The sequence below is a fragment of the Patagioenas fasciata genome, chromosome 2 (assembly GCF_037038585.1).
Source record: "Patagioenas fasciata isolate bPatFas1 chromosome 2, bPatFas1.hap1, whole genome shotgun sequence".
Taxonomy (NCBI): domain Eukaryota; kingdom Metazoa; phylum Chordata; class Aves; order Columbiformes; family Columbidae; genus Patagioenas; species Patagioenas fasciata.
Window position 1 is genome coordinate 127072558 of NC_092521.1, and position 15384 is coordinate 127087941.

Sequence of the window (15384 nt, forward strand, 5' to 3'; positions counted from 1 at the left end):
TTTTCACTCAGTTCTGATGTCTTGATTGTGTATAAAAGTTATTGCAAGTACATTTAAATTTGAGGTTCACTCTCCTCCGTTCAGGAAAAAGAATCCTCTATAACTGCTTCAGTGTGTTCTGGGACAAGTATTCTCTTGGATGTTGAAACCTGAATTACCTAATCTGTGGCGTCTTCCTGTTGTTTGACCACTTGTGTCATAAGGTTCCTGGTCAGCCTGTCCTCTGTGAGAGGGAAACTTAAAATGATGCTTCTCTGTGCAGTGCCTGAGGATTTCTGGGCTTTTACTTTAACTTGTGGTTTATATCCTGCTCTGCTTCCTGTGCAGGAGAAGGGGGCAGCGACGTTTGTCAAGAGGGACAGCAGAAGCAGCACCGATCCCTGCAAGAGAAGAGCAGGATCAGGCAGAGCTGCTGTAGGCAGCGTTTCCAATCGAGTCGCTCATCGCTGTGGCCAAACCGTAACATCTGACAAGGAAGATCCTCAGATCTGAAGTCACTTGGGAGGCAGTTGCCTTGTGAAGCATCTGTTGGTCCGGAGTGTACAATCAAATTTCGACTTGGGCTGGAAAAGTCATTTAAATCCATGCCGCTGGTGGCTTACAGTGCTTTTTCCATTTCCAGAAGTGAAAGCTTTTCATCACAGTGACAGCAAATTACATGCAGAAGGAGCTATAATAAGGGGTTCTGGCATTTTGTGCACACACACGTGCATTTGTTATTTAAAAACCATAAAAATGTATAAGGACTAAAGTCCTTAACTACGTTAAAATGACACACACACAAAAAAAAAAATCACTTGAATGCAAACTGAACATTTAAGAACTTCACGCAATCCACATATTTGACAATTTTTAATTTACAAAAGCATTAATTCTGTTTGCAGAAACAGAATACAGCTTTTGGGGCAGGAGGTGGTTGCTTTGCATATTTGAGTGTATAGAAAACTGATGAATATGTGTTTGGAGAGTTGGGCTGACTAACCTTCTAATGACTCATACATAAACTTCCACCGATGTGTTCATTTTGAAGTGAGTGGATTAAAAAAAATGTTAAGTCTCCTTGCCAGTTTATTTGCTTTACAACTGATGAGTTTTCCTTTTATGTGAACTGGCCATATTGAAGAAAGCAAACTCCCAAATTAGCTGCGATGCCTTGTCCAATTTTTACAGCTGGAAAAAGACGAGAGCAGCACTGGACACGTGCCGGAGTTACAGTGAGACAACAACCACGCCAAGTAATATAACAAACACAGCCCCAGGTAAGTATTATATGAACTATACCCGTGATGTAGAGCAGATTTAATTCTATTTCAAAACCAACTTGGATTAGACTCTGAGGCTCCTGCACTTGGACACCTGTATTTTCAGTGATGCTGTGGCCTGGTAAAGGAAGAGCAAGAAGCTGCAGTACAAAGCTGCAGCACCGGACTGACTTGCCTGCATTTGCTTCTGATCTCCAGACAGGGCCTGTGAAGAACAGTGGTTGCAGAGCAGTAAGGTGTTTCCCTTCTGCTTTTTTTTTTTTTTGTATTATCAGCACTGATGGTAAACCCTGATTTTAATTGAGCTGCAGTTGAACCATATCTTAAAAAACAAACAAACAACAGTTCTCTGTAGCAAATATTAACTGAGATCAGTGTCCAGCAGAATTCATTTCATTATATTTTAAGATGGAAGAGACAAAGTGGGTCAAACATCAAGATCCAGTAACTAAGTGGTAAGGTGATGGTGTTTTGAGTATGGATGTTTGAGCTAGGGGAGAAACATGAAAGAAAGAACAAGGTGCTTACTATTGCTGAACTGATTTTTAACTAGATAGAACACTTACATTTCAACTGTATTTGACGATTCTTGGAGCAGCAGAGTAAATAGAGAACACAGGAATTACTTGCAGGAGTTCCTTGAGGAGTGGTGTGGCTGTACTAGATGTGAGGCAGAACGGTTCTGGCTCAGGGATAATGTCTCACTGCAGCCATAGGTAGTTCTACTCCTCTTTGAAAACCCTCTGTCTTACAAACCACCACTCATCTCTCAGTTTTCATTTTACTCTATAAATGCAAACATTTAAATAAGTGTATATCTTTTTCTTTCTTACTTGTAGATTCCGCATTTGTAGGGGCCCTGTCTCAGGAGTTTGAAAAGAGCTTTAATACACTGAAAGGGCATAATCTCAAGTGAAAAATGTAGGTGTCCTGGGTGCCTGCCAGGTTCTCCCAAGTGCTACAAAGAGACACTGATACTTGAGTTAGTCCCTGCCTCTGCACTTGGGTAAGCTTTTTATATTAATAAGGTAACTTGAAAACACTGGAGACAAACCTAAATAAATTCCACCGGTCATTACTCCTACACAGAATAATAATGTTTAAGAATGCTGCAGAATTAATTTCAAAATGAAAAAAAACATATGAAGAAACATCTAGAGACCCTTAATTAGAGTTGCAATGCCTGGTTTAGCTGGAGATGGCCACATGAAGTTCTGCATATCTGCACCCACGTTGGGTCCCCCCTGATCGCCTGTTGCCGGCCCCCTGGAGCAACCACGGGCAGATACCGGGTTGTGTTTCGTTGGGAGGTAGAAGGACTGACAGAGGAAGACAGCCAAGCTCTCGTCATTCACAAGTAACTTCTGACAAAATAGAAGTGCTATTTAAAAAAAACAAAAGCTGCCAGTTCACTGCTGAAGCACAGCTGAGAGCTTTGTCAATGTTATTGATGTTTTCTGACATTGATTCCAATCTGGGGCTGCTCACTGTTAGCCTGCACAGGAAAGAGAGGTTGCAGCCGAGACAAAAACAAAACCAAAAGCAATTTACTAGTTCAAGCTTGTCACTTATAGTACTAATTCTTTCATTTACAATTTAAATGCAAGATGTAAATGCAATTAAATACAGGATACGGCACAAGACTTAAAGAAGTGAAAGGTGTGAAATCAAGAAATCAAAACTAGGAAACAACAAATTAAGGCCATGGGTGTATTACAGAGGAAGTTGATGCCAGAGCCAAGGGCAAAGCCCAGTGCTAAGTGTGTGCCATGCTAAACAGAGGAGCTGCAATAACCCAGTTCTTTCTTACACACCCCAGAGTGCAGGTATAGAGAAACACACGGCTGGCAGCGTCAGTCGGTGTGTACAGTTCCAGGCTTGAGAGTAGAGCTTGGTTATCGGCACAGAAGTGGGTTGTTCCAGTCCTTCATGTACAGCATGTATAGAATGGCACAGAATAAAGAGCACAGAATAATCTGCAACATGAACTTCAGCATTTCACATACATGTGTCTGAAAGTCTGACTTGCATTTCCTACCTGAACAGCTTTAGAGCAGTACTGGTTTTGTGGTGAAACGCTACTAAAATAAGTCAAATTTTGCATGTTCTGATGGGAAAAGTAACAAATCCTACTTCTTAGGTATGAAATTATTTTTTCTTTGTAAAATCAGGCCATTACAGGTACCATGTAAGTGTTCTAAGTGCAGCCTTTCCTTACTCATAAAGAATTTTTCTTATTTCAAAAAGGTAGTGAGTAAAACTTTATATTACTATTTTGGGCTCTCTCTAGTGAAGCCATTTATGCATTTGAGAGTTTGACAATTAGGCAGCTCTTCACATATCAGTGTACAAAAGATCCTTTGTACGCCCCTTTTTACGTAAGGACTTGCTTACACTTAATTTCTGCAAGAAGAGACCTGCGTCTTACATACCTAGTGGAGTTGTTTACTCACCTCTACCTGTACTAATTTTGCAAGTGCACTCCTGAAGTGCGGAAGCTTCTACAATCCTTCACTCTGAAAGAGGAAAGCCAGGGAGGATACTGCTCTCCGTGATTTTGCCTTCAACGTGCCTTTCCCCAGCCACAGGGAAGGTCTAGATCAGATGAGTTTTCTCCTCTAAAACGGTCAGTCTGGACCACACGCGGGCATAGGGCATCCATCTCTTCTGACAATTCTGAAAATGAGTCACAGGGCAGGCAAAAGTACTATCAGGCTCTTGTATGATTCAACATTTTCATGAAAAAGATAAACCGAGTTGGTCCAAGAAGCTCTTCTCTTCTGCATTTGCCACTCTTCTCTTCTAATAAGAGCATCAAGAACATCTCCATACACCCTCAGTTTCAGGTGACAAATAGACCAGCTTTAAAGTATACTCAATTTCTGATCCACTAATACAGCTTAAATTATTCCCCCTTAAGTTTTTATGTAGCCTGTCACACTTAACTAGACACATGCTTTAAATTCCAAAAGGCCATTTGCAAATTGGTAACAAAATCTCAGGTTCAGACAGAGGAAGGGACCTTTGCAACTTCTCTTGCAAACTGCGACGGTATGCTTGATATCTTCAATTACAGAAAATGAAAAAAATTACTTTCAAATTCAGAGATTATTTTATTCTCCGTTCATCTCATTTTGTGTATTTCAGTTAAATTCCACACAGAGGGGTACAGATGATTTAAGTCTGTTTAAATCAAGTCAAATCAAAATTGGATATAAAATTTGAAAAGTTAATTCTAAGTTTTAGTTACACATTTGAAGTAAGCTTCTGTCTTTTTTTCTTAATTCCAGTTGCTCTGTATTCTTCTCTTTGCTTCAAATATTCTGTTTTGCATTCTTCGTAGAATAATGGATCGGAATAGCTACAAGACAGACAAATACATAACACTGGTTTTCATTTTGGAATATGGAACAGACATTGCACGAATCATATTGTTAACTGATCTTCCTTTCACAACCAAAGAAAATGTGCCTGCTACAATAATAAAATACCTTTTTTTTAATAAAGTACATAAGTGGTTAAAGTTATCTTCATCAACTCTAAGTATTAAGTTGGTCTGCATTCTCTCATGCTTTTGCTCTCTCTGCAGGTGTAGTCCTGTTCAGGCCTCTACAGTGAAGCCATGAAAAAGAAAGGTAGAAAAAGGTAGAAAACAGCTGGCATTTCAGTTCAGCTAAATAATTTGTTATTATGTGCATTTAGATTCCTCAGTGTGGGAATTTGCTGGAGTACACTCGAATTTTTTATGCGCCCAAGCAACTACGGGGAACAGGTTCAAGTGCATGTTTTGAACAGTAACCATGCAGGCCCTTGATCATTAACTTAAATTCATTTTTCTCATAACTTAATTTTAAGTAGAATTATTCAAACACCAAATATTTTTTTCAGTAGTATGTATTGGGTTTTGGTGTCATTGCTTTTTTTTGTTAACCAAAAAAGGCGGGGGTGTGGGCAAAATTTAATGCATGGATATATAGACAAGTAAAACTGAATAACTCCAGCAATTTCTCACTGCAGTTAGGCTTGAAGTCTTGCCTGGCTGCACATGTTTTTTTCATCAATTCTCAAATACCTGAGAATAACTGTCACTAGTTTAAAGGCATTTAATCTTAATCTTGGGTTTAACAGGGCAGGATACACGTTCCACCAAAACACAAACCAACTCCCTTCTCCTCCCAGTCAAACTCAAAAAATGCCCAACCCTCATCCTGAGAAGCTCAAGACTCCCACGCTTGGGCCTGGGGATAAATGAGGACTCCCAAAAGTGATGTTTCAATCCCCCAGGGCATCAATTGACCTCTCTAGTATCTACCCATTTCCCATTGCTGCTGCTGTTGCTGTTCACAACTGCAGGACACTTTCAGGACAAAGACTAAATCTTAAAAAAAAACAGTTCAAGAAGCAAAAGCAAAACAAACTTATCCTGTCTCAAGAATAGGGTATGAAGGCGCACCTACTGCTCAGCCCCATCCCCACTGTTGTAATTCAGCCTTGTGAATTCAGGTGCTACATGTCATCTGGGCTTAAAATCTAAATCCGTCACCATTTCAATCAAGAAGAGTCTTTACAGCCACAGGACAGCCTCATTAAGGAGATAATATCTTGTCGGTTAAGGCCCTGACCAGCACTTTTTTTTAATAAAGTGAAGATACAATTTTCAGAAAATACATCAAATTCACTCATCTTGCAAAAGCCTTTTGAGAAGATTTAAGATTTCTACTCATTTCTAGATTGGTAGAGGTCATGCAACAACAACAACAAAAACCCCAGCAAAAACTCATGAAGGACTTACTAGCCAACCAGGCAGTCTTTCAGTGCTGAGTTCTCTTGCCGACACTTCACCACCATAAGAAGACCAGTTTCTTGACAGCATTTAGTAAATGCTGGGAAAACAGAAAAACAAACAAACAAACCACAAACTCAAGTTAGAAAAATGACCACTTGTAAACAAATCTTCCTAGGTGAATATTATTCTATATAAAAAACCCAACTCCTCACAGACCAGATCTGATTCTTTTTTTATTACTATTATTAATATAACCCTACTTGGCCTGGAGTGTCATACTGTTTGTGAGGTCTTTGTCACTTGCTTAGCAATAAGGTTTTAATTGAGATTCTCCCCTCTTATTGTATAACACGTTCACATGCATACTGCTGTTGCTAATATCAATACATTTCTGAAGTTATTCTTGCAGCAAATCCATGATTCTTGTGTCTGGTTTTCATACTGACCACTCAAGTCTATCACAGCAAAACAGAAGAAAGCATGAAATATCAGGTAAGCCAGCGCTGTTTGCATTTCCTCTGCAATTAAAGTTTTTGACGTTATTGAAGCATGTTTGCATCTACAAATTAAGAGGTCAGTAGCACTGACAGCAACGACTGTCTCGAATGCCACGGCATCCAACTCTTGTGAAGGTTCCCTTGGGACAGGAGATAAGAAACTGTAAGGTCATGGTTCCTTCCTGGCATTTCCAAAAATCCCTCCTGGGAGTGCAAGGAGAACTCCAGCAGCTTCTCGGCTGGGAGTGCCAGGCACTCCATGGCATGACAGTGCTCCAAGAAGGACTGCTGTCTTCTCTGTGTCATCTCCATGTTGTGTAGTGGCCTGTAGCACTTCAATACAGAGTTTCTTCAAAGTCCAAATGGCCAGCAAAGAGCACTGTCCATAAAAATGCTAAGTTTCTGGTATCATGATCTCTGGCATTTAAGAACAACAGAATATGAAATGGAGCAGAGACAACGATCTGTCTCCTCCCAAGAGAAACGATCTTGCATTTGCTCAATGAAGTGAAAGTATCTTGTCAGTCTTAAGGGTCTCAAGACTTAAAAACAAGTCACTGAGATACTGAAAAAGAAATAGCACTGGGGGCTGGAGGAGAAGCAAAGTCATGGTTAAGGGTGTGGTTTTTATCTGGGAGTAACTCAAATTACGTCACATTTTTACTAGCACCCTGTATAGATATTTCACTAAATAATGAACTAGGTAAGAATTAGCTGTTATTCCTATCAAGAGACTTCAAACGCTTTTGTTGTAAGGGGTCTGAGTAAGTAATCATCTGTGTTTAACAGGCGGAAAAAGAAAAAGGAGAGAGAGAAAGCCAGTTGTCCAAGCTCAACTGGTGGACAGGTCAAGAACAAAGTCAGATGTGCTATGTCCCCTTCCAGAGTTCCAGCCATTTCTCCTCTTCTGAGCTTTTCCTGGAAGTGATTTACTATCCAGCAAATCTAGGGCACAAAGAAATCCTGGAACATCTCTAGCAAAACCTACAGCTAACCCAGTAACACCAAAACTTAATGATGCTACATCATACAAAGGGTAAATCACATTATCTATATACTCAATGTATATGTACTTTGAGTATCTTTACCCACATCCAGTAGATGCACAATGAGTATCATATGTATATATATGTTCAATGCATTGCTCTTACTCTGCTTTGTCCAAAACCCTGTACTTTGTGTGCTCACACTAGAATCTTCCACTTTTTGTACACAGCAATCAGATACGTAATATTTACACAAGTAGCAATTTTTTTATCACCTCCATTCTTTAATAGCACAGTATCAACACAGCGTCTGAAGTCATGCAGGAAACCAAGGCAGCAACTCAAACACCTCCAAGTTATTGACCATATGAAGACATGGGCACGACTGTTAAATGTACCAACTATAGTGCAGTCCCGTATCTGCCCTTGTATGTTTTCAAGACATTTAGCTGAAGTTTCAGATTTGCCTACCAAGTGAATGTTGATCCTGTATGACGATCTAACTTCCATCACATCAAAACTGAAATAAAAAAGGAAACAGAGTTGTGCCTATAAAGGGGCAATCCTACCCTTTGCACGTAGCAGATGGCCACCCAAATGGACATTAAGCAATCGCAGACCTCAGTGGAACAAAATTCACCTTCTAGTAATCTGGACACTACTAACAAGACTTAAACCAGAAAGTGACTCAACAGCTGCAAGCAATCCCCACACGAGGCTAATCTGCTTGTCCATGACTACATTAATTAGACTTTTGACAAATTAACTTAGAAAAAAAACCAAAACTCTTTGCTGAATGTGTTGGTAACAGCCTAAACTGTTCCAAACTTACATATATTTTTGCAAAACTTTGGAAATAACTGATGTCTTCTCTACTTTGAACATATTATTGATTAACACTTACAATGTGCTTCAACACAGCACCTAATGTTAAACACTGGTAATGTCACCGTATGCTGCTTGAAAATGTACCAGAGGAAAGCAGGCGAAACATGGGTTTAAATTAACCAATTAATTACTTGTTGGGATGTACCCATACTTAATTTCTAAGATTTTGTTTGGTATGTGTTTTACTTTAGACCAAAAATCATCCAAATTCACAGGCACAACTTTGAGGATACTTCTGGATAGCTGAAGTTTATGAAGCGGTGTAAGATCAGAACAATATGAGAAATGCGTTACTAGGTTATCAACATATTTCTTTGTTTTTTGAAGGCGATCTGATGCTGCTTCTTTTCTTTCCTGGACTGTTTACATTGAATGTCCCTACATCAGCATCTCAGAAAAATCATACCTATTATCATGTTTCTAAAAATGTCCTTTTATATTTTTTCTGGGAAAAACTTTAGAAGCCTTTGAGAGCTTATGGGTTGTCTAGTGATCAGTTTGATTTCTGCTCTCTACAGGCACTTTCTTAAGTGCTGTCCTGTTGTTTGTTTTGTTTTTTCTTTTTTGTAGTAATCATTCCTTCTGGAAGCTGTGAAGTAAAAAAAACACTGAAGACAACAGGAGGTCCCTCTCACTTGTTAGCTCACCAGTCTTGATTGGTTCAAGGCGTGATGTCCCAGTGAACAAGACCTGCACTGCAACTGCCAGCACTCCCTGCCTTCCGAAGGCCCCACCTGCGGTACCTGGCCAGGCACTGCTGCAAAGTGATAAAACCGCTTCCAGCTATCCAGCTTTAGCATTGCTGATGCTAAACAACAAAAGGGAAAACAGGAGCAGGTTAAAGCATACTGGGCATGCTCATATAAGCACACAAAACTTGATTAGTCCTCTCTCCTCTTACTTCCAGCCCTTTAAAATCCCTTTGGCAGCCACCTAAGGAGTGTGGTGCAAGGCAGGCTTAGCTACAAATGTTCAGCAAAAACCTTATAGGAGTCTAGAGAATGTTGTTTTTAATTATGCTCACAACTCTTTCATGAAAGAAAACAGCTCAATGTTGAGCAGCACAAAGAGTGCTAAAACTACTGGTTTGAGTAACAGCCTCACAAATAGTGCACAATAGTTCCTGATATCATCTCAAACAAAGAATCAATCACCACTCCTTACTTGCTCAAGCAAAATCTGTGTCATAGACCAAAGCCTCAGGGTGCATCATAGCAAGATACCACAACAGGAGCAGATACAAAGAATCTGATTACAAGCCTATTGTAGTTTAACACCTCAGCAGCTAAAAGTGGTAATCAGAATGTGAGGGAACCTGCTCTCACACTAAAAGGAACCTCTTTCCTCATGGACTACATATGATACAAAGAACAATTAATTGCTCTTTCAGAGCAGAATTGAACTTTGTAGAAATCTTGTGCGTCATCCAACCTTTACAACTGTAGCAAGTGGTTTTCCATGACTTTACAAATCTGTGCACCGATATAACATCTTCTTTCCCCTTGCAAGCAGCAAGCTACCAAAACAGACCCTCAGGCAGCAGCAAAACTAGATGTAAATTTGGGCCAGTCTGCAAATTCATTGTAGACTGTAACACAATGGAAAAAAATGTTTCAAACAAACAATAAAAGTTGACCCCAATATTTACAAATACCAGCTAAATAAAACAAGGGACAGAGCTCAACACAACAGGAGTGAAAATGCCTTGTTAGAAAGGGGCTAAAGCCTTGTCCTCCATGAAATGAACTGTGATGAGGCTTTGCCAGGACAGGCACGCGTGTGCATCACTGAATGCTCTGTGCACAGATAAGGGCAGATCCAGAACTGCGTCAACGAGCTGCAGGTGCCTACCAGTTACCACGGAAACTGGCTGTGGACCGCCCTTTCACCTGCCGCAGTTATGGCTCATGACATCATATCTGACATAGGCTGGCCCCTCTCAGTGCCACAGGCTGTGTCTAAGGGGATGCACACAAAGCAATGAGCTTGTCTGGAGGCTACAGCTCAGAAATAGTTCACTGAACAGTTCATCACTGATTCGAGGCCAGATTTCATCTTCTTCGTATCTCTCTCAGAAAAAAAGTCTTGTGCTTCTGTTGTAAGGCAAGTCCAAAATGAGTTTTGGGCACAGTTCTGAGAATGTAAGTCTCATTACTTTTTGGCCATTATAGCCAGATAGAGAGATTGTGACTGCTAAGGCAAGCTTGCAATTAAGTACCAACCCAGTATGTAAGGCCAAACGGCATCCTTGCCAGGATGAAGATCTGCTTTCAACTGAACAAAAGCTGAAAAAACATGTTTGAATACAGAGCAATTCAGTTTTGCCAGTCCTCACCTGTCTACAATGGCACGCTAGCACATATATGCCTACAATGGAAAGACCACTCAGCTCCTAGGATTTTCAGGGAGAGACTCAAGGGCTTTGTGGCCACGGTCAGTGATGAGTGAGCCCTTCCATGGCCAGACTCTTCAGCAAGGAGCAGCTCAGGGAAGCTGCTGAGTTTGGTCCCCGGCACCGCCAGATCTCCAGCTGCCCAGGATCCATGAGCAGCATTCACTGGGTCTCCCTGTCTTGACTTGCCTACCTGAGAAAGCAGGACACAAGGAAGGAGGAAAACAGCTGCACAAATAAGATTGCAGAAGAATGGAAGAAAGAGCTTTTAAAAGCCACCTGAAATTCTTTCTAGAGCTGTCTGGACATCTGTGGTTTTCTTTTTATAAAAATCCTATTCCAAGTCTTTGTATAATTCCATTCAGATGTAGAATTATACAAATAATGTTGGAGGTATCAAGAATTATTTTGGAATGTCTGACTCTTAGTATATTTGATGGTCGATTGAGAACTGCTTTAAGTTACAGAGTACTCTGTCATTAAGGTTTTTTTGATAATTAGCTAGAACTAGACACAGTAAAGAACTTTGTTTACAAAGATCTTTACAGTCCACATAATTTTTTGCTGAAAAATAGTATCTAAGAAAAATATTATTAATAGTTTTTTCACCCAACTCTATTTTATAACTTTACTATTATACAAGATAATATGGGAAGCAGGTGGAAACAAAAGTGCAACTGGGTAACAGTTTGCTTATCTCAGAATAATGCCTGGATAAATGACTTCCCTGTCTTTCCAAGCAGTCAGAGAAGCACATGCAACAATCATCACATTGAAGTGTTCATTTTCAAATTTTAAAAGATCAGCTGCATTAGCAGAAAGTTAGTTACAAGAAAGTTGGTGGGGGTCCATCAACAGATGTCCCGATACATACACTTCTTAATTAAAAGAAAAAAAGAAATAAAAAGCCAGGGTACTGCCCATTTTAATCTCAGAACGTATTCACAGGTTCAAGAAATATTTGGTCCTATATGATGAAAATAAAAACTTGTTGGATTTTGACTAAAAGAGACAAACCAACATCTGGCATTAACACAGAGCCACAGCTCTGCTGCATGAAGATTTTCTTCCACACCATTAACATTCTTAATCTCAGTGTCTGCAAAACTACAAACAGGGGACACCAAAAAGAAAGCACCATATTTAAGATGCAAGTGTTCTTCATGTAGCCTGCAACACCCCTCCAGCCCCAAGGAGCGGCAGGTTGGTCTCTTCACTGTGCTGCATTCAAAACGAAATAGCAAAATGGGTGTGTTGGACTGTCGAAGTTTCAGTTACATCTATGTAAAGGAAAAACTTCATGAAAAAAAACTGTAACACCCTGCCCCAAGCATTAACTATAAATTTCTTATTATTTTGTGATTTACTAAAGGGGACCAATCAGCAAGCTGATTATATTTGTAGGTGATTTTTTTAAAGTTGTTTGGGTTTTGATTTGATTGTGGGTTTTTTTTTGTGTGTGTGTATATACCTTAAATATTTTTAAATGTTAGATACTTAACTTATTCTTTCTGCAAATATGAAAGCCTTTCCATGTCTAAAGAATAAGAAGAACAAAAAGTGTTTGGGATTATCTCCAGCCAGTCAGCTGCATTGAAACTGTGTTGATATGTAAGAATGCCACGAGATCATCATTATTATTTTCAGTGTATGAACTGTATGTAGCAGGAAGGCCATTTCTGAAAGTTCATTTTTTGCAGATTCAGATTATAACAATACATGGCACTTTCATATTGACTCAGAATGCAAAGAGCTGTGCAGTTCATATAACATCAGAACTGTAGTTTCATCAATTGTAATTATGTAAGTATTTTGCAGATGTTCTTGTACACAACATAAATGAAATATTCTCCATTATCAACATAAATTGATCCTCTCAGGTCTGGCTCTAGTTTATTTAAAGACTTTACAATTTTACTACTTAAGAGAAAGTCCTACAGAGGTGTTATCTCACCATTTATATTTTCTCAACACTTATGATACTGCTATCACACTCTTAAAATTTTAAAAAAAAAAACAAAACTCATATCATGATCCAGACCAGGTTTATGTTCTATTCCTGGGATAGGTTTTTTCCTTTACACAAAAAAGGAAATAGATTTGTCCAACATTGGGGTCATTCCTTGAGCTCTACCACTGGGTGCAGAAAAGATGCGCAAGTAACAATGGGGATCTGGGGAGTGGTGGTGGAAGGAGGAGGAAACAGTTCCCTGTAACATGTAAGCAAGGACAAGATTTTAAAATCTATGTTTGTAAAATGGGTACAAAACCATTAAAATGATACAAAACATTATCAGCAACATTTTATGGTGAAGTTATTATGCTTTTAATTTTATAGTAAATCGTGATTTATTAGCTTGTTACTTTGAAGATTGCTCAGTATGCAGGGAACAGATTACTGGTGCATTAAATGAGCCAGAGGAAGTAGTAGGATGAACATGAAAAGATTGTTTTACAATGTAGAGTACGAGCTATTTGATATTTCCAACACAGTATAAAAGAAAGCTTCTCTGTAGATTGATCATGGTTCAGTTAACATCACTGAATATCTAATACCTCCAACTCAATTAATTCTCACCTGATTAAGTTCAGTCTGATATTCAAACTAAATCATCTCTCCAGTCAAGTAGAAATCAATATTTCTGATTTTACTTTTAAATTACAATAACAAATAAAATACAGGCATCGTCAGTATGCCAGGAGTAGCTTTCCTATTCTGTTCTACTATGGCATGCATAACACAGCTGATTAAAGAATTATTCTAATTCGAGCAACAATATATATAAGACAGATTAATTTGAATAGAGGAAGATAGCATGAAATAATTAAATGCATCTTATATAGGGCAAAGAGAAAATTGACATAAAATAATCTTGATTCTTGCACGTGAACCTCTGTTACCAGATCAAATACTTTGTCTCCACAAATATTCATTTGCCATAACATAAAAATCATGACATACTTTCCTTTTTTTCCTGCTTATCATCACCCCCCCCAAAAAAGCTGTTCCATTTCAGCTTTTGTAGCTCCAACATACTGCTGGGGGCATCTGTCCTGGGGCAGATGATTCCCGGAATCCAGGAATTTTAGGGAAGGGATATTCACCATGTTAAAGATCTATCCTCCCACCCAGTCTTTTCGAGGGCACTCCCAGCACAGAAAACCAGCTTTGTCTTAAAATATACAATGCAGAGGATCCTCCAGTAGACTACTGCATCTCTGGCACTCCAGTATAAAATGCTGAGAAGTCACTCATCTTGTGACTGAGGTCAATGTACAGCGGGAGAGAATCATCAGGAAGACAAATAGCCCAACTGTGATATGCAAAGGCAGAATATTTCCCAAAACAACTAGAAACTGCTTCTCTAAACACATTGCCTTGGGGCAAAAAATTTGTGTTATCAATATCCTAGAAACAAATGTGAAGACTTTGCTTTAGGGGACACTTACAGTTAGAGATGAGAAAACAACACTGCATCAGACAAAGGGCCCACTTGTCCTGTATACCATCCTTCTCAGCAGCCAGTAAGAGCTGCTTCAGAAAAACGTGTCAGGAAGTCTTCATTATTGAAAAACATTTTCTGAAGTGAAGCTTCTTCCTAACCCCTATCTGTAGGCCTGGCTTATACCTTGAAGCATGAGGTTCTCACATGCCTTTCAAAACCCATATGATCACTCACCCAGGGGATCTAAACTGACAAGCCTCCATGAGAAGAGGAGGAATGAACAGATCAAAACCACCCCAATACCAAAAACACATACACTAACCTGAATTCCTTCAACATCTATCTGGCCCGGCTTGCTAAAGTCCTGCTGGAGTCACAGCTACTGCAGTTGTGCTTATTTGTGTCATACTATGAACGTCTCTTTCATTAGCAAGTTTTCAAAACCCTGCTGCAAAAATTAAGTGGCCTCAAAGTGTCCCTCAGCTGGATGCACAATACGCCACAGCAGTGTGGAGTGACAGCACTCTGACCAGAAATGCTTGGAAGTTTGGTTTTGTTGGGTTTATGTTTTTGTTTGTGGTTTTTGTTTGATTAGATTTTTGTTTTTTATTTTTTTTGCCCAGAACAATCCAGTTACTTGCTCTGTAAATGCCATTCACCTTCACTTAGATGCATCAGACTTCAAAATTTCCATCTCTCAAACACATAGATATTATAGGTTTCTGGTTTTGGTTAACTGCTCACACCTGGCAAGAACATTTCTGTAATCAAGACTTCGAAGGTGCTTTTCAAATGAACACAGAAAATCTATGGCTTATTTACATTTTCTGTTTCAAAAGTGATAAAAAATTTATTGTGTTTTGTTTGTTGGTGTTGTTTGTTGAGGTGTTTTTTTTTTTAGAAACCACAATACCATACCAATTATGAAAACACCTGTAGGGTACATAGTGATTCTCCAGCATCACTTAATTCAAACCAGAATCATCGCTCAGCTGCTGATCTACATTTTGTTACACAAACATTAACAGGGTGTCTGTTGTTTTCAAATCAAACAATCATTAAAGACCAATTTTCTGATGACAAAAAAAAAAAAGGGGGGTTTTAAGAACCTAGCATAAAGGAATGAC

At 39.2% G+C, this 15384-nt stretch overlaps 1 protein-coding gene across 5 annotated transcripts in view; it reads right to left on the bottom strand.

Moving 5' to 3' along the window:
* CMC1 (C-X9-C motif containing 1) overlaps window positions 1–15384 on the bottom strand; it is a 62618-nt gene that overhangs the window by 12292 nt on the left and 34942 nt on the right. For 2 of the 5 annotated variants that reach the window (XR_011737708.1, XR_011737709.1), the window contains exons 3-5: window positions 6055–6145; window positions 4513–4623; window positions 3716–3938 (exon numbers count right to left, since the gene is read on the bottom strand). Coding sequence is in view for 3 of the 5 variants with exons in the window: in XM_071804932.1 (XP_071661033.1) it covers window positions 3890–3938; window positions 4513–4623; window positions 6055–6145 (251 nt within the window). In the remaining 2 variants the exon portion in view is untranslated. Of the gene's footprint in view, window positions 1–2795; window positions 4624–6054; window positions 6146–9066; window positions 9228–15384 lie in introns of those variants that run through there. The other 3 variants (XM_071804932.1, XM_065830640.2, XM_065830639.2) reach the window with 3 other exon arrangements.